This window comes from Lissotriton vulgaris, chromosome 5 (genome assembly GCF_964263255.1).
Source record: "Lissotriton vulgaris chromosome 5, aLisVul1.2, whole genome shotgun sequence".
NCBI classification, from domain to species: domain Eukaryota; kingdom Metazoa; phylum Chordata; class Amphibia; order Caudata; family Salamandridae; genus Lissotriton; species Lissotriton vulgaris.
In genome coordinates, this window is record NC_141693.1 from 872,420,125 (window position 1) to 872,445,166 (window position 25,042).

General features: G+C 42.9%; 1 protein-coding gene across 2 annotated transcripts in view; it reads left to right on the forward strand.

Moving 5' to 3' along the window:
• The first annotated feature begins 1,380 nt into the window (after nt 1–1,380).
• Nucleotides 1,381–25,042, forward strand: part of FAM13C (family with sequence similarity 13 member C) — an 866,698-nt gene continuing 843,036 nt past the window's right edge. For both annotated transcript variants that reach the window (XM_086922448.1, XM_086922449.1), the window contains exon 1: nt 1,381–1,576. In XM_086922448.1, the coding sequence (XP_086778574.1) occupies nt 1,515–1,576 (62 nt within the window). In that variant the 5' untranslated portion in view covers nt 1,381–1,514. The remainder of the gene's footprint in view (nt 1,577–25,042) is intronic.

Below are 25,042 nucleotides of genomic sequence, written 5' to 3' on the forward strand. Positions count from 1 at the left end.
CTGCCATATCTAACCTGCATATATTTCTTCTGGTGCAGCCTCCTGATGACAGCAACAAGATAATTTGGGACACTGTGTTCAATTAGAACTTTACATAACTCTTGGCACGAGGTTGAAGGCAGTGCGGAGTTCATCAAAAACTACATAGAGCCGACCAGCTCCCAGAACGACGTGCTTCCAGTATATAAGTTGTAGTTTAAATAATTAGTCTATGGTACTGGTCCCTGATCCGATTCCTTCTTGGATGGGAGTTATAAGACTCACGCCCTCAACCCACTCTATATCAGGTATTCCCTACCTTTATAGGCCCATTTGTAGATAATAGTTATATTTGTGACCAAAAAACATAAGAAAGATATTTGTTTTTGTAAGCCTCTTTGTGTGGAGCTAAACTGTATCACAAAGTTGGTGGGTTATCTGTCAGGGTGAATCTGGCTATACTCTACAAGCAGCCACCAATGATTAAGTACATTACTCATTATCTGTCTTATCTCTTTAGTTACGCAAACACAGGTGTGTGTGCGTGTGTATTTGTGTTCTGTGTGTGTGTGTCTTTGTGTGTGTATTTATGTGTTTATGTCTTTGGGCTGACATATGTATGTGGTTGTGCATTAAAGAGGAGCATGTAAGGCTGAACTTGTGTACATAACACTGTTACTTATATAAGCTCTGAGATATAAATTAATTCTGATGTGCTTCTCATTTTTTTAGATGGTTTAAAAATATTGATGAGTACACTTTTCTGTTTTATTAATCGGTGACAGGTTAGTAATTTTAATATTCAAAATGTCAAAACAATGCTTTTAAACTTAAGAAAGAATCAAGTTGATGTTTGAGGACAAAATACGTTTATTTACTCAAATTAAATAGCTGTTGTTGGTGTACATAATGAGAGTATAGTGCAAAAATAACACACTTATATTGGTGGACCACGGTGTATTTTGAGAGATTTATATTGTAGGTGCAACAATCATTAGTCCTGAGCTGAAATTCCCCTTCCCTTTAGATAAATCATCAGTTTTAGATGGAGGTATTTTATCTTCTTATTTAGGAAGACATAAAATCTCACAAATGGTACATTTGTTATAATGGGACGCTAACTGATATGTCTTAAAATCAATAGAAAACTGGTTTAAATAATTTTGCATATTATTTTGTGCATATATAATTAGATTTTCTGTAATACGAAAAAGTACCCGAAATTGTAAAAACTATGATCCTATAATACATGCCGCCTGTGGTTGCTGTGGTACCTTTGTGCGTGAAATACTTCATAATATACTATACGGTCCAGCCAGCCAGCAGAGGGCCCGATGGGCATTGTAGTTTTTGATGCAAGGTTGATTCCCGGCATTTTTTCCAGTGTGAGCATGAGCAGTGTAGCCCAAGGTACTACACCGTGTGTTGCTCAGCTGAGCTGACACAGAGCCGTGCCTTTCCAATGCCATGTTTGCGTATGTGTGCCAACTGCCGAGCCGGATTCAGAGGGACTGCCCGCCCTGCAGACGTGTCTGATGTTTTCTTGTTTCTGCTTCAGCCTTCAGAATAATTCCTTCAACAGCACTGCTGCAGCCGAGTAAGTGGATGTTTTAAATGCATGCTGCAACCTTATACCGGGAGAGTGCGCGTGCACCGTGCACAGCTGTGAATTGCTTGATCGTTATTCGCCGGCTGCATTTCCTGCTTTCAGTTAATAGTCGGCTTTGTGGGTTGCATTACAATCTGGTAGCAATATCCAAATTGTCTTCTAAATTTGCAGTCGAAAATCAGGTTACATGTCATGGAAGCACGAAGTGATATATGCATGGATTATTAAATGTATAATTCATTCTCACAAAGCAGAACCTTGTTTTTGAAGACCGTCTGAGCTGTGCTTAGCTGTTTACTGTCTGCAGTGAACACCCACATTAAATATTTCATTTTTTTTAACCCAGTAACGCGGAGTGCACATTGGCTCTGGCAAGCCTCTGATAAGCACAGTCAAAGCTTTCAATGAGCTGCAACCATGTAAACATAAAAACATACATATTTTCTAACCTATGGAAAATGAGGGTGTGCTTATTCAATGTATGAATGTGGCTGTAATTAATAAATTAAATGTTTATCTGCGTCTGGCACAAGATTATTGGTAGTGTCAGGGTTGCTGTCATGATGTGATAAGCAAGGCACGCCCTCCCAGCACGGAATTTAAACCTCGGTTTCCCTTTTACCTGCCAATTTTGAACTGCGGGGTGTAAGCTCTGTCGCTCCTCAACGACCGTGCAATAGTTTATTCATATATTTATCTGTAAACCCACCCCCTTTATTTTGCCATCAACTTCCCCGTGCAGTGATTGACTGTGCTCTGGGAGCATTTAAACTGTAACATCGTGAGCACGCCAGGGACTCGGCGTATGGATTTGTTTTGCAGTGCGGCCTGTTTTACATGACAGCGATGCCTGAAATAGAAACCTCAAACCAACTGTGGGTTGTTGTGTCAAAGCGTGAGAACAGAGTTCCGCCGCTTGGACGCGGGCCAGGTTTGCGTCTGACAGAGGCAATTCTCAGACACCACGGCAGCCTCTGCTGAAGGGGCGGTGCCAGCGGGTCTGGGGTACATTTAACGCCAGGCTGCCATTTTTATTGGTTTAATCGTCCTTATATGCCACATGTTATCAATTGAAGCACCTCACTTACCAATAGAATCACTGCAGTGCAATCAATCTGCGTTTATGCCTGTCACTTGGGGTGGGAGTGGCCTTCAGAGCTCACTCATTGATCAAGTACTTAGCCGGTGAGCATGCTACAAATCACCGAGGTCAGTTACAGATTGACACTCTGATATAGATAGATAACAGATTGACACGCTGTTAGGTTTCTAGAGCGTCCAACGTAAGAGGCCTCGCGCCAGCTGTTTATTTTCTGTATATATTTTTGCCAGTGGGAAATGTGTCACGGGTTCTGTGTTAGAAAATTACCCCCTGGAAATGTGCCTGGGGCCTTTCATTATCTGAAAGCCATGAGCAGCGTCAGTTAGGCCCCCTGCAGACAGTCATTCAGCATAAAAATACATGCGGTAAACAGGTTAACCGCATGCAGGTCCGTTTCTCAACAGCAGGTGAGCCTGCGAACACACCGAGGGAGGCCGGCTGCAGGAAAGGTGTCTCAGCTGTTGCAGATAATGCTGTTCTGTGTTCGTTGCTGTTTTAGTGCTAAGATTTGGTGACGCGGAATGTTTGTCTGAAAGAATGATGGTTAACAGTGAATGTCCTTTTTAGCCGTATCTAAATATCAATGCAAGCATCTTAAAAGGCATTTCGTGTTGTTGAAAAGCATGTAAAACGCACACAAGCGCGTCATGGCACTGAAAATAATTGTGGACCATTAACATTTGATATTTAAGGCAATGTACAAATAAAACGACATTTACATAATTTATTAATACAGCGCCCTGGTCAACATTCCTGTTTATTATCACAGTTTAGAGAAATTGACATAAGAAAAACAATTTACTGCATCACAGATTACAGGTTAGAATTACTTTGGATAATTCTCGTAAGAGAGGTACCTTTAATGAGGTGTTATCTTACTGCACATATTTAACAGTTTGCATCCTGGTTTGGGTTAAATACCTTTCCTTAAAACACATACACATGAAAAAATGTCCTGGCATAAACCATCTGTGCAGACATGCAGGTGCAATATGAGAATTGTTACCATTGTTGAAGGAGGTGCAGGGCACCAGAGCACTTGCAAGGCTTCACCTCTCATGAGTGATAGCCCCATAGCATATTGCACTGTGCACATCTGCATGTATACTATATATGTACAACTATATAACTGCAAAAAAAAAAGAAATATATATATATATATATATATATATATATATATATATATATATATATATATATATATATATATATATATATATATATATATATATATATATATATATATATATATATATATATATATATATATATATATATATATATATATATATATATATATATATATATATATATATATATATATATATATATATATATATATATATATATATTGGTCAGGGTTCCCAGCAGGGAAATGAAAACGCACTCTCTCGTCTCAGTTTAGTTACAGCGGTCCATTTCAGCAACCAGTACCATATATATATATATAATCGCTCACTAACTAAATTAACTATGTACCCTAACTTAGGGGGCGATTATGATTTTGGTTAATCCGCATCCACCGGGCCGGCGGAGGCCACCGCCGGCCCGGAAGATGCGGATCAACCGCTGCGGACTAAAAAAAGACCCCCGCCAGATTAGGATGGCTGGGGGATCTTTTTTCCGTCCGCCGCTAACATGGCTGGCGGTGTCTATCAGACACCGTCAGCCATATTAGGATGTCAGCGGTCCTATGCCTTTCCACGGCGGCACTTCCGCTGTGGAAAGGCATACAGACTTTTCTTTGGGGGCCCGTTGTGGGGCCCCCAGGGGTGAAGGGGGTGGGGGTGCACATGGGGGGTAACTATGGTACCCCCCTGCCTTTGCATGCACGAAGCGGCAAGCACCACGCGATGCCTGCAGCTTCGTGCACGCAAAGGTAAACATGTTTTTTTTAACATTGCGGCGTGTGCTGCTTCAAGCAGCACCCGCGGCAATGTTAAAAATACAGGATGTGAACGCCAGGGTGGCGGTCACATCCTAATTAGCACGGAGGGACCGCCGCAGCCCCTGCGGACGGTCCCTCCTCCTCTGGTCCTTTAGTGTGTGGTTAGTCTTTTCTATATAACTCTTTGTTAGTGGGGAGCAACTCCTGACGATTGTGTACTCGTCCTATCAGGGCAGGGAATTAGTAACCGTAACTGCACTATAAGTGTTTTCTTCAGTAATCTATTTAAACTGCCTATAGGTGTTATAGCCAAAGCTAACCATAACCTCACTTTAGCCTCTGTTGTTGTCTATGAAGTTTTGGTGATTTTTGTTCGTACACCGCATCAAACAGTTTCCTGCGCCCAACCTGCAGCAGGTGACCAACCCCCCCCTGCCCATGGTAAAAAACAAGGCCACAGGGCCTGCCAAGCACTGTGAGCCTTGCTTTGGGGCGGGGGCAGCCTCTTTTACCATGACTTTTTCCTTTTTTAGAAAGGGTTTGCGGCCACTGCTGCATAGTTTGCGAACTTTCCTTTGCTCGTGAACTACTCTGGACCTTTTTTGGCATATGCGTATCTGGTTTTGGGTCCCCGGATCCCATGCAAAGTCCAGCAGAGGCCCACAAAGCTTGCAGGGGGTTCACAACCCCTGACCATAAAGCTTACTGTCTTCGGAAATTGGGATCTAAATTCCTTTGCAGTAAGTTGGTTGAATGGGGCACGCTTTAATTACCACCAGTGGTCCTGGGTACTCCTGAGCTTTAATAGCTATCCTGACCTTATGCAAGGGTGTGGATGCATGGGCCTGAGACTCTTCATGCGACCTGCCCTGATGTCACATGGCCCCCTTGCTCAAGGGCTGTGGATAGTGTTTCAAACCAGTCACTACCCCTTGCCCACTGCTTTACACACGATTAGGTCAGACCTGCTCTTTTAAAACAAATATGTTGTGGGGAAAGGAAGACTGAGGATTTAGAACAGTGACCCACTGTACTGTGCACAGTTGCAAACCAGGACAGCTATCTGCAGTCATTCTTCTTATTCCTAATGAATCAAGCACTGGCAAAGCCAATAGGTTTCACCTATGTCTAATCTATCGGCTTTGTCAATGTTTTTATTACATGTGCACAGATGTTGACCTGCTGTGCAACATGGCTTAAAGTTAAATTTTAAAAAACACTATACACGCTATGACCCTGTCGAAGCTGGCCACGTCATAGCATTTGTTTTTTACTTTAAGCCATGTTGCACAGCATGTCACTTGCTGTACAACATGTAATAAAAACACAGACAAAGCCAAAAGATTTCACATAGGCAAACCCTTTTGGCTTTGCTAATGCTTGTTCTCTTTTGCGCAATAGATTTTGATAAGGTGGACTAAAACATGCAGAAAAAGAAGCAAATCCAAAAAACTGAGAGGGCTAGGGCTATACCAGTATGATTGTTGGCATATGAACTCAAGCAGAGAGCCATCCCCTCAGCAGCTTTCACTGTGGTATGTCCCAGCATGGACTTGGCACACCTGCATGCGCCTGGCCAGATGATTCCGCTTCATGTTTGTTTTACATGATCAAATGAGGTGGAAGTGCAAACTAATCCTGCCCACCTAGTGGCATGTATTTACCTTTACCTAGACCGTGTTTGCGGAGGGGGAGCAAAACACAGGCAAGCAAGGAAGGGATAACTAGCAACAAGCGATGGGGGAAGCAAGATAACGACAATGAGAGGGGAAAGCAATGGCTGGGATGAGCCAAGAAAGAACAGGAGGGGGCTAGTTCATATGGGCAAGCAACAAGGGATGGGAGAGAGTAACAAAAGGGGCAAGCAAGGACGGGATAAAAAAAAACAGGGAAGGGGGCAGCAAGACAATGGAGGACGAGAAGGGGCCTGGCAAACAACAATGAATGAGGGAGAGGTGGACTGCAACACATACTCTTGTATGGAGTGCTTGGATGAAAGTAAGAAAAAAGTACCTCTACAAATGGCCGGACAGTTGAAGGACAATGGCCACTGGAAGCAGTACTTGGTCCAGGCTCCACGGCACGACGACAGAGGCGAGGAAGAGGCGCTGACCAGCAATGAAACCGAAGTGACGTGGGAGCAACATGGAAGTCAGTCATTGATAAGTAAAGTTGTGGGAGCCAGCCGATGAAAAGTAAAGTGACGTGGGAGCCACTAGGGTGCCAGCCAATGGGAAGTAAAGCTAAGTAATGGGTGAATTCTAAATTCCTTTTAAGTTTTTTTTTATTAATGCAAGAGATTTCGCAAGCGAAACCTAAAAATTAAGATGAATAAAGACTGGGTCACTTGGCAGCAGCCTCGGAATCCAAAACTACAAACAGGATACCAGACCGCTTTCAACATAAAAGAAACAGAAATGCCTCCCTTTATCACGGGTATGACTGAGGGATAGGGACAAAGAACCCTAACGTGCTGGCAGGGTGGGGTCTGCACATATATCTGCCGGTGCATCACATCCTGTATAAACATTAAAAAAGAAACAGAAAATAATGTAGAAAGTGCTCTGCTGGTCATCTCCCGTCATCACTGAATGGCATACGATTAAAACAATATTAAAGATAGGATAGATTCCACTGAAAACTCAGTCAGAAATTATGCTACTCTTGAAATTGTGGCATAATACAGTATTTTTCGTTTAGACCAGTGAATATTAACTAACATTAAATAACTTTAAAATTCATCATTTAAAATGAATAAAGTATATACAAATAAGGAAGCAACAATGAAAATGTGAAAACGTTTTCTATGTTTTATTGTGAATTGGCCAAAATATTTAAATATTTGAATATTTGTTTGGCGTACACTTATTGTTTGTATTTTTGTGCATTGTTTTGAGTTCCAATAGAAATTGCTAAGGCTGGGATCCCTGCTTCCCATAATGACTCAGTGGGCCTACCCGGAATCTAGTAATGATTCAATGGGGGGTCCACATAACAGAAGCCGAAATGTTGAGAACCGCTGGTCTAGGACCTTCTTATGTTCACAAACATTCAGAGAGATTTTTAATAGAAAACAAACGCCTGTGTGTACCTGAGCGCGTGTGTGTTTAACTTGCACAAATTCAGTGGAGGGGAAGTGGAAATCCTACAGTAATTTTTTTTTATTATTTCGTTTTTATTATTGCTTTTAATATTTACTGACTGTCACTCCCTTGTCCATAAATGTGTAGCAAGGATGTAGGACAAGGAAGGGCGCGGGCGAGACGGGGATGGAGCACTAAGAATCTGCTTGTCCCTCGGGTAATTCCAGAATTGTGAGAAAAGTTAATTTCCCATCCAAAAATGGAAACACCCCTGTCCCCAGGGTAAGTCAAGGAAGGGTTTGGGGCCAAATAACCTTGGCCAAAGGCACAAGGATAAAATAGAATCGTAAATTCTGCCGTCCATTGGCAATGTGTAGGCCAAAACAACTTCCCGGATAGTAGGGATTGCGGAAATGCATGCATTATCCAACACCTAGATATTGTGGGTAGTGGTAAAATATTGCATTGATACATTTTGCTACGCTTTAGTGTGTTAACTATTACAATGTACTTAAAAAGAAATAGAAAGTCGAAGAGTAAACCTAAAAGGCATATATGAAAGCTCAGTTATGTGTACGTTTAACTGACCTGTCAATACCTGAGATAACATTGCACCTGTGGATCATGTCGAAAACCATATAGGATGGATAATAAAGAGCACAGTTAAGCACTATTTACTTGAATGTTACTATAGCATGCAGAGCGCTGCTGTGGCTCCAGACATGTTTAAGAAGCCCATACAAATACTGCCATTTTCAGCAGTTTAGCGATTTCAAAAAACACTGCTTGTTATTTATTTACTGCATTTATTAATTTGACAAAATATACATGTGCAGTATTTGGTATTGGGATATTGTGTTTTTATATTTCAGTAATTTTATCTATTAACTGTTTTTGAGAGATTTTTTGCACTCAGCATGTTTTTTTAGAGAAATGTTTGGAGGCACACAATCAACAATAAATAGTATAAATTGAGGTTTTTAAGGAATATAGCATAACCTGCCTGTTTTGTGAAATATATAGCTCTTGATGTTGTGATCATGGATCTGCTTTTTCAGTAATATGACTGAAACAATCAAGACAGAAACTTATGTATCCTATCTGGACACCAAATAATACAGTATGTCTGTAAGAAATGTTTTAGCGTTACCTGGGCCCACTTGCTTACTGTTGGTCCGCTGGTGGACCTTTTTATCCATCTGAGAGGTGATTGGAGTTAGCATTAAAATCAATCACAATTCAATTAACAGTGCAACCCATTTGACTACACAATAAGGACCGGGAATTGCTATCTTGGGTTAAGAAGATTTATTACAAGTTAATAATCAAGTTGCAATACACCACTCTTAGCACTATTGTTAGAAATGGGGGTCTCTATTTAGCAATGGCTTGCACCTTTGTCCAAGTAGGGACCCTTCTTCCTAGTCAGGGTAAGGGGGATGCACTTCTAAAATAACCCCTGCTCAGCCCCCTGGTATCTTGGTAGGAGCAGCCAGGCTTATCTCAAAAGCAGTGCGTAAAGCATTTGTGCACGCGTACAGTAATAATACAGTGAAAACACTACAAATGGATACCACACCAGTTTAGAAAAAGAAGTAATCTTTAACTACGGCGGTACTCAAAGTAGGGCCCGCAGGCCAGTTGCGGCCCGCCAGGCCTTTCAATGCGCCTCCCTCTGGAAAACAGCAGCAGGCACGGAATCAACACCATTTTTGCCTCTTGTGATTGCTGGGGGGCTGTATTCGCCAGAAAAAGCATGAAAGGAGCATGCATGTCTCGCATGCTCACCTGCAAAAGGTCATCCTCTTGCAGCTTTTGCTTAGAAACAAACTTGATATACATCTGTTGGTGGGTGGATAATTTATCTTCTTTTAGAGCAGGAGCATGAAAAGGAGAAAGTGTTGTCATGTTGGTGTTGTTTTTCACTCTCTAACTGCCACATTGAAAGCCCCGTTTGTTTGCTTTGATGCGGTGGTTTAATTATTGTAAATAGATATTCCTTCTTGCAACATGTTGCTCCGGGCAAAGATGTGAATAAACATTAGAAATGAAGCATAATTTAATTGTCCTCTGATGCTGCAGGGCTATACTTGTTTTGCATTTTACAAAAACAAATGACAATTTTTTTTTTTTAACCTTGGCTGCTAGGGGTTTTCCCCTCCTGTGCTGGAAATTGAAATCGTCCATGGATCATGACACGGTCAGCTTGTCATAACCACAGCTCCACTGTGCCTCATGACGAGCTGACCTTTTCATGAGCATGGAAGGGGTTAACGTTTAGCCCATATGCAGGGGGCTTGTATTTGTGGGCTGCCAACTGCCAAAGATCACTGACGACGCAGAAAATGAGCATGCAGAATTTAACGTTCAACCTGTTGCCATTGACAGGTCAGCTTGGCCTGTAGAATCTGTCGGGTTTCAGAATGGTTGTCCGTTTAATTTTAGACACAAGGACAATGCGTTCTCTTCCGTGCACTCTGATTCTTTGCCTCATTGAACGATTATGACATCAGGGGTGTGCTTGTTTCCTTGATCATTGCATCAACTGTGCAAAGCCTGGGTGTGCCAACCTTGTGTGTTCTTATGAGTGCGGTGGAGGCTGTCTGACCATGGGTCTTTGCCAAGAAATAACATGCTTAACTCTTGCAGGAAGACATGCTATTTTCTGAATATGCCCTATTTTTTCATTAGTTTAAAGATTTGTTGTAGCACATACAAGTTATAAAGTTAGACTTTACATAAACAAAGCAAATGCACGTGGTACTGAAAATAATACTTGTACTATGAAAAACAAGACATGAGAGAACATTTTACAAACAACTTGCAGCCTCATTCGAGAGCTTTGGTGAAAATAGGCACAAAAATCTCTTCTGGAAAGATCATAAATTTGACCTTATCCAGCGGGGAATAGAGAAATGAAATTGCCTTTGAAAGCGGTTTTAACTTTTACTTTACTGTATCCTCATTACGATACTGTGTTTTTCCCCAAGCCATTTAATATACTACAAAGAAGGGAAACTTTAAGGTATTACACAAATCATTAGAGACTTAGAGGCAGAGAAACAATACAACATACTTACCTTTTTTTGTTCTTTTCAACAGATGTTGTGCCTTTTTTTTTGCCTGTCCTATCGCAGCCTGGGATTTGGCGCATGACCTTATCCTTCCTTGTTTTGTTTCCCTTCTTCCCAATGTTACATTTGTCACTTTGACATTGTTGGGTGCAATAGGTGATTTGGCGAAGTTGTGGATCTTGTTTCATGATCATGACGTTCCTGCGGAAACAAAGGTGAAACATTGACAGGCGGTAGGTCAGGGCGCGTACTAGCACACAAAATCTGTTTTGAATGCGCACCACAGAAAGTAAATAAAGTTAAGGATACACATGGTAGCCTATAATACGATACACAAGGTATATTGAAGGCCTTCATGTCCACATATGGGGAGCTATACACCACATGTAACACAGCGAGCCATCCTGAAATATTAACATATCTTGAGAATATTGCCATAGCCTGGTTATCAGATAATCAACGGGAATATTTAGCACAACCCATTACAATTGAAGAAGTTATAGGAGTAATAAAACCCCTGCCCATCAGAAAAACACCCGGCCCTGACTGGTTTACAGGTGAATTTTATAAAGCATATGTCGACCTACTAGCACCTCACCTGGTAGAATTGTATGGTGATGCTCACAGCAAACCAATCCTTCCACCCACACTTCGGGAAGCTATGATTATAGCCCTCTTAAAACCAGATAAACACCTTGAAAATTGTGAATCCTTCCGCCCGCTCTCTTTAATAAACACAGACACAGAAATACCGGCCAAACTTATTGCCACACGTCTACAACCACTTATGACTGATATTATACTCCCGGATCAATCGGGGTTTATACCCCACTACTCCACGGCACATAATATACCCATCCTCTTCGCACTATCCCATCAACTCAATCCAGAACTCAAAGCTGCAGGTGTCTTATTAGATGCTGCCAAGGCATTTGATTCGGTCGAATGGCCCTATCTGTTTACAGTACCACAAAAAAACGGGACTACCCCCAATTCTGCTACAATGGATCAAAATTTTTATAAGAAGTCAATATGTTTCGTACACAATACAAATTACACGGGGAACTAGAACGGGATGCCCCCTTTCACCCTGCTATTTGCCATTGCCCTTGAACCGTTAGCATGCAACATTAGTCCGCACCATAACAATACAGCTCTACAATTTTTACAGGGCTCTATAAATATATCCCTATATGCTGATGACATGGTGCTATATGTCCACGAACCACAAGACAATCTATCTACCCTCCTCCGAGAATACATTACATTTAGTAGACGATCAGGCCTTCAAATAAATTGGAGCTAATCAACCATCATCCCGCTGACAGAAATTACAACATCACATCCAGCGGACTTCCCACTGGAGTGGCAGACCCTGTCCGGATCTCGGTAGCTGGTATCCCAGAGACCCTGTGGTGGTTATACATGCGAACTATGGCACTGTAATAAGTAAACTGGAAGGAAAGGTAGAAAGATGGATACATCTGCCTCTATCCTTGGCAGATAGAATGGCTGTAGTAAAGTTGGTCCTACTTCCCCAATTTTTATATCTTTTTAAAAATATTCCCATAACTCCGTCAAAGTCGGTATTTCAAAGATTGACTTATTTGGGCTGGTAAACAAGCACGCATTGAATTACGTGCACTAATACTCATACTCCAACGGGGGTTTCAAGGTCCCTGATTTTCTGCTCTACTATCTATGTGCCCAGGCACAATATGCACACTATTGGTATCCTTTAATTCAATACCTCCCACATATGGCAGTTGAGAACGGCGACGCTCATCCAATTCTGCTTCAACAAATTTTACCACACCCTCGCACACATGTCCCGAGACATGAAATAAATACCATTTGCACTACCAATCTAGCATGGAAAAAGAATGGGAAAATTGGCACACAAACTGCCACTGTATGCGCCGGCCTTGCCACTACCACAACACTCGGCTATTTCAGTGACTCAGAAAAAAGTAGGCATGACGCTACTGCAGCAGGTTGGGATAGATGTGATGGGAGATCTATACAACGACGTGTTTTTATAGAAACTGACGACCTTCAATATATTAGCAACCAAAAACTCCTCTTTAAATTTACGTATCATAGACTGAGAGTTGCAATTGAAGATCTCTATCTGGCCTTTCCAGCAAAACCACCAACACTTTAAGCATTACAAATGATCATCACTAATTCGCATACTATTCACCTAGTGACCAAACTATATATTCTATTACAGAATGACATAGCAGGCACCACGCATAAAGCGCGTGAAAGATGGTCGGGTATTTTAGATACACACCTTCTCGAGCAGGAATGTACCACTTGCTGTGATCTGACTGACCTGCTTCCCCCGAATGGAAATTTGCGCACTATAAGTACCTGCATCAAACATATCATACACCGGTTACATTAAAAAAAGTGATCTTCGTTCAAGAGGGGTGTTTTAAACGATGTGGTATTGATGATGCAGATTTTGTACACTTTGAGTGGAACTGCCTACATGTTAATGAATATTGGGAAACTGTAACAGAAATATTAAGCACTATCTTGTGAACCAAAATTGATTGCACAATCCGTATATGTCTGCTGGGACTTGTGACAAATCAAGATCCAAACCCAGAGACTATTGGATACCTTTAACGTTTTACCTACAGTCTCTTTCACTAGATTAACTACCTCCCACTATGTACTATGCTGTACTCTGATTGCAGATGTGTCAGTACAATATATTGTATTGTACTCAACATAGATACAACTCACAAGTTGTGGCGAGTGTGCATACAAGCCTGTAATTTTTCTTCTTTTTGTCTTCGTTTCGATGTATGTTTTTGAACAACTTACAATAAAATTTAATTAAAAAAAAGAACAGAGAACTAATACCACAAATCCAACTGCCTGTCAGCACATAAGATGAACAGAATTTATTGTAAACCAACAAGATAATGCAAATACGTGCAACACGGAGACAGTCAGTATAGCCACTGAGTGACTGAAGAGATGATGTATCTGACAGCTTTTATTGACACAAACCACAGAGGCGGATTATCATTTCCAACGGCTGCGGGACGCCAGGAATCCACGGATCGGAACGCCCGCAGGTTGATGTTATCGCTACATCCAAGACAGCTTTCGCTTTAAAGATACCGCTGAGGGAGCAGCTTTATTAACCGCGTTCCCGTGTACATTTACCAACCGAGCCGACTATTTTTCGTTTTAAAGAAATTCACAAAAGCAACGAGCGTCATATCAATGAAGAGCCGTTCTGCTGTATAAATGGTTGTATGCTTTAGCACTGACACCGATTGGTTGCCGTTTTAAACATTATCCTTCATACACTGAATTGACCAACATTAGTATTTTGGTTGGATGGTTTAGTATAACCAAAAGGAACTAAACCCCACATCCGTCCACACGATTAGGAACGGAGCGTTTTCCTGTGTTCCAGCCATCATTTGGAACTACGTAGTATTTTCAACTTTGTGATTTTATATGTGGCTCCTGAAGAAGGCGTTCTTGTTAATACGCCGAAACGCGCGTCGAAGATTACATTTGTTTGCCACTGTTTTATGAACTTACAATTAATTGTGTTATTGACAATTTTACCTTGTATGTCGATTATTGTTTTTTATGATTAGAATAGGTTGAATGTATTTGTATTTGTATTTGAATGTTTTTATTCGGAGTATATATACTTAATAAAAAAACAAAATGTTGTACTTTTTAATTGATTGTTGTGCCTTCTACATGTTGTTCTCTCCCTGGTGATATCAATTGTGATGCCTTTTTGCATACAAACCACAGAGGCAACAGCATTATAATGCATGTAATACAAATTAATCATAGCATATTTGTCCAATCAGGAAAGACCTAGGTTGCGTTATACCATTTATTGTCCCAACCATACTGTTGCTGACAGCGTGTCCTGAGTATGTGGCAGTTTGGGGACTTTCCAATGTAATGCAATGTACTAGCTCTGGTACTTTTCCATAGGAATAATTGCAATATCAGAGCACATACAAGAAATATTTCTAAATGTGATATGCTGAAATACTTGCGGGTAAGCTTGCATCCTGCTTTGTTCTCGTAGCTGTCTTGGGCAAGCCTTGTATTACAAAAGCAGCTTTACTTCTAAATAAAGTTAAAGTACAAGCATCTGTATAATGATTCTTATGTTAACTTAACAGGGCCTGAAATCTTAGTTGTTTGGTACCACTAATAACCGATGTTTTCTACAAAACCAGCAGAGGCACACAGGATGGCTAAGCAAGAAAATACCCACTTTCTAAAAGTGGTATTTTCAAACACACAATATAAGAATCATCTTTACTAAAAGATGCATTATTGTATTCTGAGTTCAGGCAAACTAAACTCCGACCTTCTATCTTGTCCCAATGGGAAGTTATACTTATAAGATGTTATCAATAAACTCCCATTCTATCCTATGGGGCAGATCGCCTTTCTATAGTGAAAAACAAAATACACTGTATTTCACTATTGGGACATGTCGCAATCATCAGTACATATCTTACCTTTCACATACACTGCACCCTGCCCACAGGGGTACCTGGGGCCTAGCTTAGGGGTGACTCACATGTAATAAAAGGGAAGGTTAGGGCCTGGCAAGTGGGTGCACTTGCCAGGTCGACATGGCAGTAGAGACTGTGTGCAGACACTGCAGTGGCATGTCTGAGAACCCTTTGAAAGGCTGCTTGTGTGGGTGGCTCAATCAGTGCTGCAGGCTCACTAGCAGCATTTGATATACGGTCACACAGCGCACTGTACTATGGCCTTAGTACTAAAGCAAGTAAGTCAATCATGGAAACACTAACTCATAATAACAATTTACACAGAGAGCATATGCACTTTAGCAATGATTAGCTGTGGTAAAGTGCCCAGAGTAATAAAGCCAACAAAAACAGGGTAAAAAATAGGAGGCCAAAAAGCAAAAAGTCTTGGGGTAAACCCGCTGAAATAGCCAGGTCTAACAACCATGCTGTAGAGATACAGAAAAACAACTAGGATTCCCAGACGCCTAAAGAAATGAAGGCAAATTAGTTTTAAACAGTTCTGTAATGGCAATGCAGAACAACAGCATCAAAATCCGGTGCTCAGAGAATAATTTAAGGCTCTTTCCCCTGTACATTAGTAATCTAACAGTCCAGAGGGTGGTTGGGGAAATTAACTCTAGCACATCAGGGAAGTTCCATAAAGGAAATCTGGTCAAGACAAAAGGAAATCAAGTAGGGAAGCGTTAGCATCTCAGAAACTCAGTGAAAAGTCTTCTGAGGGTCAGAAACATGTGTTAGCCTAAGCCACACTTAAGCAAGAATCAAAGAAAACATTGATGTATAAAATGTTTCAAAGTCCATTCAGGAAGCAGAGAGTCATGGAAGGTGTCTGCTGGGGCAAAAGGTAGGAAGGGACCCACAAAGCATCTGCAAGGGTTTGGTGAGATATCAGCAGAGGATCTGTGTAGCATCTGAGTAAGTATTACGTGCAAAATCCACTAGGGAAAAGCCCTTGATCACAGCATCAGGGGATCATTGTACTGTCCAATTCTCAAGTCGCAGACTGCAACATTGCTGGTTTGGCTCATACTGGACATGGAAACAACATCTTTCCCTTTGACACATGTAGATGGTAACTTTTTGTCAAACAGATCATTCAGTTAACGCTCTGTTTCTCCACGTACCTTTGTCAAGGTCCTTTTGTAAAGCCTTTTCCCCCTATTTCTAGTACAGTAATGTATCTGTTTTAAATCAACCATGCATGTGATTACCTGCAATAAATGCGAGTCAGCAGAAAAATGAAATCCGCTTTATAAAACATGATGAAATACAGGCCTTCTAGAGACATGTTTAAAGGTTAATTTCAATGGTTTATATTTAAAAACAAAGAAATATACATTTCTAATGTATTAGGTTTCATTCTACATGTAATATTCAATGAGTTATTAACATTTTCAACTGTGAGTATGACTGAGAACTACATATAAATCAAATATATGGAATATTAATGTACACATTATAGAAATCTCATTTTGTTTCTTGTACAATTATTCTCTACATATATGAAAAAGGAGCTTATCACATTTTCAATTAATTAAATGTAATTCACTTGAAGTAGCACACACATTAGGAAAGTCACATTTAAATTCTATGGTGAGTACATAATGTATTTAATGAGGATGGTTATTTATTAATCACACTCAATTATGGTAAGACATTTATGTGAGTAAGTTCTCTAATCCTATAGTGTAGGCACTCTTTCATAAGTTCAACACTTTCATTAGTTTGTTATACCATACATGAATCATGTGCCAAGTGCACTTTCATACCGTTTGTTTTTTAAGTGTCTGTAACGTATAAAGGGTGGGCAACCTTTGCGCTGCACCAATCCTCCCACTGATGGCGAATCAAGCCATCACATCAATCTCTTATCAGATGAACAAATCACAATTGGGTTTTTTCATCATATTCTTCTGGAGTATTCAAGAAATGTAATGTCATCATAGTATATGCTCTATCTATCCTCCAGTTCCATATCTGCTCTCCTTCTTTTCAATCTCTTCTTTGCTTGTACACGTTTGTATACCTTATAGATCACAATCGGGCATAATCAATGAATAGCAATTATCACTAAGGGTTTGAGGATGCCTCCAACAATTCCAATCCCTAGGTTTCCAAACCATATGCCTTTAGCTGAAAATCCATTCCCTAATTGCTTCCCAAGCACCTGTTGCTGTCAACCCTATCAAATCTTTCTTCAGGTCAGTAATGTTGCTAATGTATTTCTTCAGATCTTTACTCTTGTCTGCAGTATAAGTAAAACATTATTGAACCTTTAACATCTGGCGGACTTGCCCTCTTTTGTGAGAAGTACGTCTAAAGCAAGTCAATACTGCAAAACTATCAATGTGATGGCAATCATTTCTGTATCTATAACTAAAAATCCCTCTGCTGTACTAGTAGATAGGTAACAACTACAGTGGAAAGCTTTCTAATATTGTGTGAGTTGAGTATCACTCCCTCAGATGGAATCAAAGCACCAAAAAGGTATCCTACAATTTCACAAGCACTAGTATCTCTTTTTGTTCTACCCTGTTGTTCCCCTGCTGGGTCATCAATGTGTCCCACATGATACATTTTCGGAATAACTATCCCCATATAACATTTTCCTTACCATCTCTTGGGTAGTCTGTAAAATGCATTTTCCCCAACAATGTAATAAAATCCAGGAAAATCAGGATCTCCTGTATCTAAATAAAATCCCAAATTTACTTGTACTTCATATGTATGGTCACGTTCACTAGTCCCTATGAAATGTGTGTCATTTGTGGATGCATCATATCCCTTTATGTAGTAAATCTAAATCTAATGCTGCTATGTTTCTCACTATTCTGTGTTCACTTTCCTATTTAGCCCAGGGTGGTACTTTTGAATGATAGCCAAGATGTCTTTAATTCAGTCTTCTACTGAATCTATTAATGTCTTCTCTACATCTGTTAGGAAACTATTTTAAGTTGTGTCTGTGTGCATAGGCTGTATCCACTGTTGTTGTGGGTCTAAAGAAATATCCCATAATCTTAGCATTTTTGGCATCAGGTTGTCTGTTCAAGTGCTTCAGTTTAGGAACTTCTGAAATAACCAAGTCCTAATTCGAGTAAAAATACTGAAAATGACCTTACCTGTAAAATAAGCTCATTAATAAACTACATGTAACTCCCTGTATGAAAGGGAGGTGATGATACGTTATCCCCTCAGCAACAGAGGCAGATCATTGCATACATATGTAGCAATCCCTGGCATCCATAGTGTTAGGATCTTCATAAAGTAATTTAGAATAAGCATTCATTGAGTAATCCTCTCTAGAAGCATCTACATGTAACTCTTCCTCATCTTTTGCAGGTATGCAGGACATGTGTAGACTTAAGCTCTTCTACTTGTAATTATGGGGCAAATTAAAAAAGATATGCAAAACAACTAGCACTATTGTTGCAACAGCAAATACTCCTGCACAAATGCATTTACATTTTCGTTGGGATCCATCAATCAATCAAGCAATCATGGTTTATATTGCGCGTCTACTCACCTGTGAGGGTCTCAAGGCACTGGGGGCGGGTGGGCTGCTGATCTGTCTGGGCACTGAGGTTCAGTCATGTGTTCTTTAGTGGCAGACCGTTAGCTAGAAGATTACAGCACCGTTCTTTCAGTTAGTTTCCAATTGTGCAAATAGCAAAGCAAAGTCAAGTGTCTCTTCAAATCTAGTTAAGTTTGTCTCTAATAAATACGCAGTTCAAACTCACTAATGGTCACTTCCAGAATAAACTGACTCAATCTGTTTAATGTCAATGCAATTTCAAAACTAAGTTCAGTTTAAAAATTCAGTTTGAGGCTCAGTTGGATGTGAATTGTTATAGCAAAGGGTGTGCCATTGTCTCTCTCAGTCATTGTAGGAAGGTGGATATCTGACTATGGTTACCCCCAAACTTTTTGCCTGGTGTTTAGCTGGTTTTTGACTTAGTTGGCCTGGGATCCTGCTATTCAGGGCCCCAGGCTGATTGCTCTCTCCTTAAAATGGACTCCATGTACCTTAGGTGCATAACACAATTGGAATTGGTTCACCTTATAGGCCCCTGTAACAGTGTACCATAGGTACCCAGGGCATAGGTGTAGCCAATGCCTACCAGGGGCTGCAGCATGTATTGTGCCACCCCTGGCCTGGCCTCCATATTTGACACAACTGGCTGATCACTCAGCTGGGGTAAGTTGGTGTAATCACCTCTTACTTAGGTACAGTATGCCTGTGCCTAACCCTAAACTGGACACATATGTTCCTATCAGCCACTCCTATGGAAGGCCTCATCAATCCTGGAGGCAGAGTGCTTGGAAATATGTGAGATGGTGCTCTAGCATGAGCTGAGCCTGTCTGCAGCTGTCGGGAACCACTCCCTAAGCTGTTCCGGGATATTGCCATACCATATACTCTTAAGTGCATTATAATCCTCGCGGTTAAATGCTATCTTTGGTTTGGCTTTATCAAAACATGTCGAGTAAGGTGTCATACGAATTGGAATACTATCCCCTCGCCAATTCTGGCGACGGGGATAGCATTCCACCCTTCTAGAGGGACACGACATGTGTGTAGCCTTAACCCCGGTTAAAGTTAAACAGAGCCTCAGCTTCACAAAATGGACGCTGCCACCACAGACACAAGTCTGGCCTCCTGCTGCTGACCGAAACTCGGCAGATGGTGGCCTGGACAAAGGGTTTCCTGCCTTGGGAGGTGCGAGCACCACCCCAGACAGGATTTTGTGTATTGGGTAGGACAGGGCTGAATAGAATCAGACATGCCCGGGGCACACAAGGTGTCCCCGTGCATAGGCCAGCCCAAACCGGTTCTGGGGCCTTCCAGCCCCAGTCCTGGCGCGGAGCTGGACAAAGGAAAGGGGGTGTAACCGCCCCCCTTCCTGGTTCCTCCCAGAGGAGGGACCTAGTAGGTGATCCACCCCCTAGATTGGAATAAGAGGGGGAGCAGTGCCATTGCACAGCAGATCATCCCGAAATCAACTTAAAACTAAGAAGAAGACTGGACTTCGACATTCTGCTGCACAGAAGACTGAAGAAGAATCTCCCTTGTGGCCAAGGAGTGACCACCCTGTGAACACAGGTACCAACCAGCAACTCGACGTCTGCTTTGCCGCCGCCTCCCGCCGGAGCCCGAGCCCAGAGCCCGACAAGAACCAGATTCCCAGACCTCTCAGAGCCCGATCCACAGTCCCTGCAAAGAAGGGACCCGTGGAGGCACCGAGTGACGTGGGACCGGACCTCTTGAAAGACACCCGAAAAGCTGACTGCGCAGCTTCTGAGGCATCCTCGACGTTGTGCTTTGGGGATTGAGAACCCCCACCACCGAGCAGCCCTTGCACCGAAGATCAGCCCTCCAGCATCTCCACGATCTGCGTGGGGCCCTTTTGCATTGTGCCACTCGACGCGCCATCCCGGCCACTAGCCACGCGGCCAGCGGCCATCTTGGCGACGAACCCGAAGATTTAAACAGCAGGTCTGGTTGCTCCAGACCTACCTAAGCTCCTGTGAAAAGGAGCACCCGCTCTGACCTTGCTGGTCCGAGTGAACAGCATCTTTCAACTTCTGCGTGGCTTGCATTTGCCAAGGCCTGTTTGCTCCGATCAGGTCGCCGACACCGCCAACAGCGAGAAGCCTACGTGGGACAGCTCGCGACCGACTCCTGGACGTCCTCGACCCCGGGTATCCACGTGGCTGCAGAAAGAAGCTACCCGACAACGCCTGTTTGCACCCGACATCACCTGGTTCCACTCTGGTTCCACGGCAGTCACTGGCTAGTGACTTTGAACACTGTCCCCTCTGCTTTCAGGTCTTCACATCTACAGATCCACCCTTGGATCCACCGGAACTCTTCTCATCGAGCCGCCTGCAGCATCTCCTGCTCCAAGCACCATCGACCAGCGTGACGAAACCCGACACATCTTCGACCCTGTGCACCCGCTTCCTGTGGGTGAGGTAACTCAGCTCCGCCGGTGCTCCTGCACTGGTACACATCCCAAGGGCCTGTGTTTTAAGTTTCAGCTCCGTAGGTCACTCGGAAGGTTCCTAACTTTCTAACTTTGTGCTTTTTACGCACCATAGACTTTGTATTGAGAAGTGCGTGCACTTTGAACACTGCACCCGAGTCCCGTGGGCCTTTCCCGACTTAGCTAACTCCAGTCTCGAATAGCTCCAGCGATTCCCAAGGCCCTAGGCCTCTTCACTTTCCTCCTGGTATCCCTTATACCACTTATTTAGTATATGGTTTAGGTGGCCCCTAGGGCTCATCCATATTGTGCAACTTTTGTGTATTTTAAACTGTCTTGTGATTTAACGCTTGTGCTTCTGTGCTCATAAAGAGTCCAGGGGATTTTATAGTTAATAAATCAATATATATTTTCAATATATATCTGTGTGGTGTCCCTTTCATTTGGTATTCAAGGGGGTTGTGTATGGTATAACAGCTGGCTTCACATGCCTTTCAGAGTTTAGCCTAAGACTGCTTTGTCCACGTTACCACTAGGATAACTGGTCTACAAGGTTGAATTACAACCATCATCATAAGGGTTGCTTGGCATGGTACAAAGTGATCACTAGAATTAGTGAGCATTATATACCAGGCCAACTTCTCACATTGGTGAGCAGCGGATTGGGATCTGAGCTTGCTGTTGTTTTACCATTACAATCTTTGAGATTATCATTTGAAAGATCATACAGGTACCTGCTAGGTACATATAAAACAAGACTAGTATACTTAAGTTCTACTGAACTTAGTTGTTGTAGAGCAAAGGGAGTAGCACACCCTAGCTACAACTACTAGATAGGTTTAGTAGGTAAACACCAGTGTAGGTAGATTGCAACACATCCACCCACACTAGAGCAATGTCTGGAGCAGAGGGGTCCAGTGGACTTACTCCTGTTGAGAGTGACCCTCCAAGGGCACCATCCAAATTTGCTATTTTTTCCTTTAAGGAATTAAGACAGCTTTGTGTCTTAAGGGGTCTGAAGACAGGGCCTTCCCCTACTACAGACCACCTAAGAGAGCTCTTAGACCAGTCTGAGACTCTAAAGCCCTCCAAGGCAAACCCCACAGGGGATGCTGAAGGAGGCCATCCTTCAGAGGATGACACTGTAGACACCCCTGCCCCTATCATCCTGGTAGATGAGGAAGCCTCCACCACTGGAGCTCCTCATGTAGATGAAGAGGAAGAGGAAGAGGAGGAGGTGGAAAGCAGTGAGTCAGATGATGACAGAAATAGTCAGGTGCTGGTCAGTAGACTGAACCAGGCTAACTTAAGCTTACTTGGGAATGAATCAGGTAACAACCCATTCAGACCCCCAGGTGGACTTAACCAGAGGCCTAGGAGGAGAAGGACTCACTCAGGTGACTCTGACAACTCCCATGCTTCTAGAGGCTCTCATGGTCACTCTAGAAGAGAGATGACTAGCCCTCAGAGAAGGGAACATGAGGCCAAAATGAGAGAGGCTGCTTTGAGGATCCAGAGACAAGAGTTAGAAGTTGCCCTGGCCCAAGAGAAACTTGCTAGAGCAAGACAGCCTAGAGAGAGTGGATTAGGATCCACTGGTGGCAGCACTATCCAGAAGGATAAAGACAGGTCCTTTGATACAAGAAACCTGAGTAAGATTGTGCCCCCCTACAAAGCTGGGGATGATATCCACAAATGGATGACTGCACTTGAGAGAGCCTGCATGGTACAGCAGATCCCTCAGGAGCAGTGGGCAGCAATCTTGTGGCTCTCCTTTGAAGGTAGAGGCAGAGACAGACTCCTCACAGTTAGTGATGAGGATTCTAGAAACTACATGGTCCTGAAGAGTGCTCTGATTGATGGGTTAGGCTTAACCACTGAACAGTACAGGTTAATGTTCAGAGATACCCAGAAGACACAGGCTCAGGACTGGTCTGAATTTGTTGAGTGTGCCACTAAGGCTCTGGAGGGCTGGTTGCTGGGAAGTAAGGTTACTGACTATACAGGATTGTATAATTTAATTATGAGAGAGCAAATCTTAAGTAATTGTCAAAATCAGCTTCTACATCAGCACCTGGTTGACTCTGATCTGACCTCCCCACAAGAATTGGGTAGGAGGGCAGACAAATGGGTCAGAACCAGGATCAGGCCTAAGAACCAGGGTGGTGACCAAAAGAAAGAGACTACCAAGCCTCAAGAGAAGGGTGGGGATAAAAATAAGGAAAAGACTTCCCCAGGGCCCCAAAACTCCAAGAATGGGGGTGGGTCCCAAGACACTTCTACATCCCAGAGAAAGCCTTATTGTCATACCTGTAAACAGGTTGGGCATTACAAAACAGACAGCTGTTGTCCCAAGAATGGCAATAAGGAGAATATACCTCCAGGTAAGGCTCCAACACCTCCTGTCACTGTTAGCAGTGGTCCCCCAGGTGGTGGGAGCACCCCCAAGAATTTGGGTGGGTTTACTTTTGGAGGACAGGTGGACTCTGGCCTATCCAGGTCCCCTAACTCAGATACTCTTGTCTATGAGACTGGCATGGGGTTTGCCAATTTCACTGCTTGCCCAAACACTTTGAGCAAGTATAGACAGGAGCCCCTCATCAATGGCTTGAAAGTTGAGGCCTTCAGAGACACAGGGGCTAGCATCACCATGGTGGCTGAATGTCTAGTCCCCTCAAGGCAACTTTTACCTGATGCCAGATATCAGGTAACAAACATTGATGGCATAGAAACCAATCATCCCATGGCTGTAGTCAATCTTAGCTGGGGAGGTGTCACTGGCCCAAAGAGAGTGGCAGTGTCAGCAAACTTGCCTGTAGATTGCCTACTGGGTAATGATTTGGAAATCTCAGCCTGGGCTGAGGTTGAACAGCAAACCCATTCTAGAATGGTAAATCTCCATGGAAAGGTTAGTGGGGCTGTGATGGCTACAGCCCCAATTCAAGATGTCCTTCCTGAAAAGGTTGGGAGGGCTGAGCAAACCTCAGCCCCATCTTTAGATAACTTCCCTCCTGGAAAGAGTAGCAGGGCTGTACTAGTAACAGCCCATACCCAAACTGAGTCTCCTCCTGAAAAGGTTGGTGGGGCTGTGATGGCCACAGCCCAAACTCAAACCGATACCTGGGTAGTGAAGCCTGAAATGATGGATCACTCCACCCAAACAGAGAGCATTGAGGAGGAAGAGAAATCTCCCTCCCACCAGACTTTAGGAAAGGATCAGCCTCCTCAGGGAACTGATCTTACCCCTGATGAAGGAACTGTCCCAGAGGTTGTTAGGCCTGGCCTGACAGAGCCTCTGATGGCAGTGGACCCTTCTCAGGAGGGACCCAGTCTGGAGCAGGTAACCTGCCCCTCTCTGCCTTGCCTTACTCAGCCCAGGGCTGCAGAGGACAAGAAGGACAGTGAGACCCAAAGGGCCCCAAGTCAAATAAAGCACCCCCATCAGCAGATTAGGGGCACCGAAACTAGTAGCCCTAGTGAGGTGCAAGCTTTAAAAACTCCTGAGGGATCCCCCTTAAAAGTAGTTAGGGACCTCCCCCAGATGGATATTGTTGGGCACAGCCAAACCTGGGACCCTAAGGGCCCAAACCTGAACTGTCCCTCCAGTAAGCCAAACAGAGGGACCCAGCCTCCAGCTTTAGGTAGCCAGAGGTTGACCCTGAGAGCACAGTGCAACTCAGTCAGAGAAAGAAAGGCACACATGGTGGAGAGTAATTGGAGGAAGCTGAGCCCTACAGAGGAAACTCACTTCAGTACTC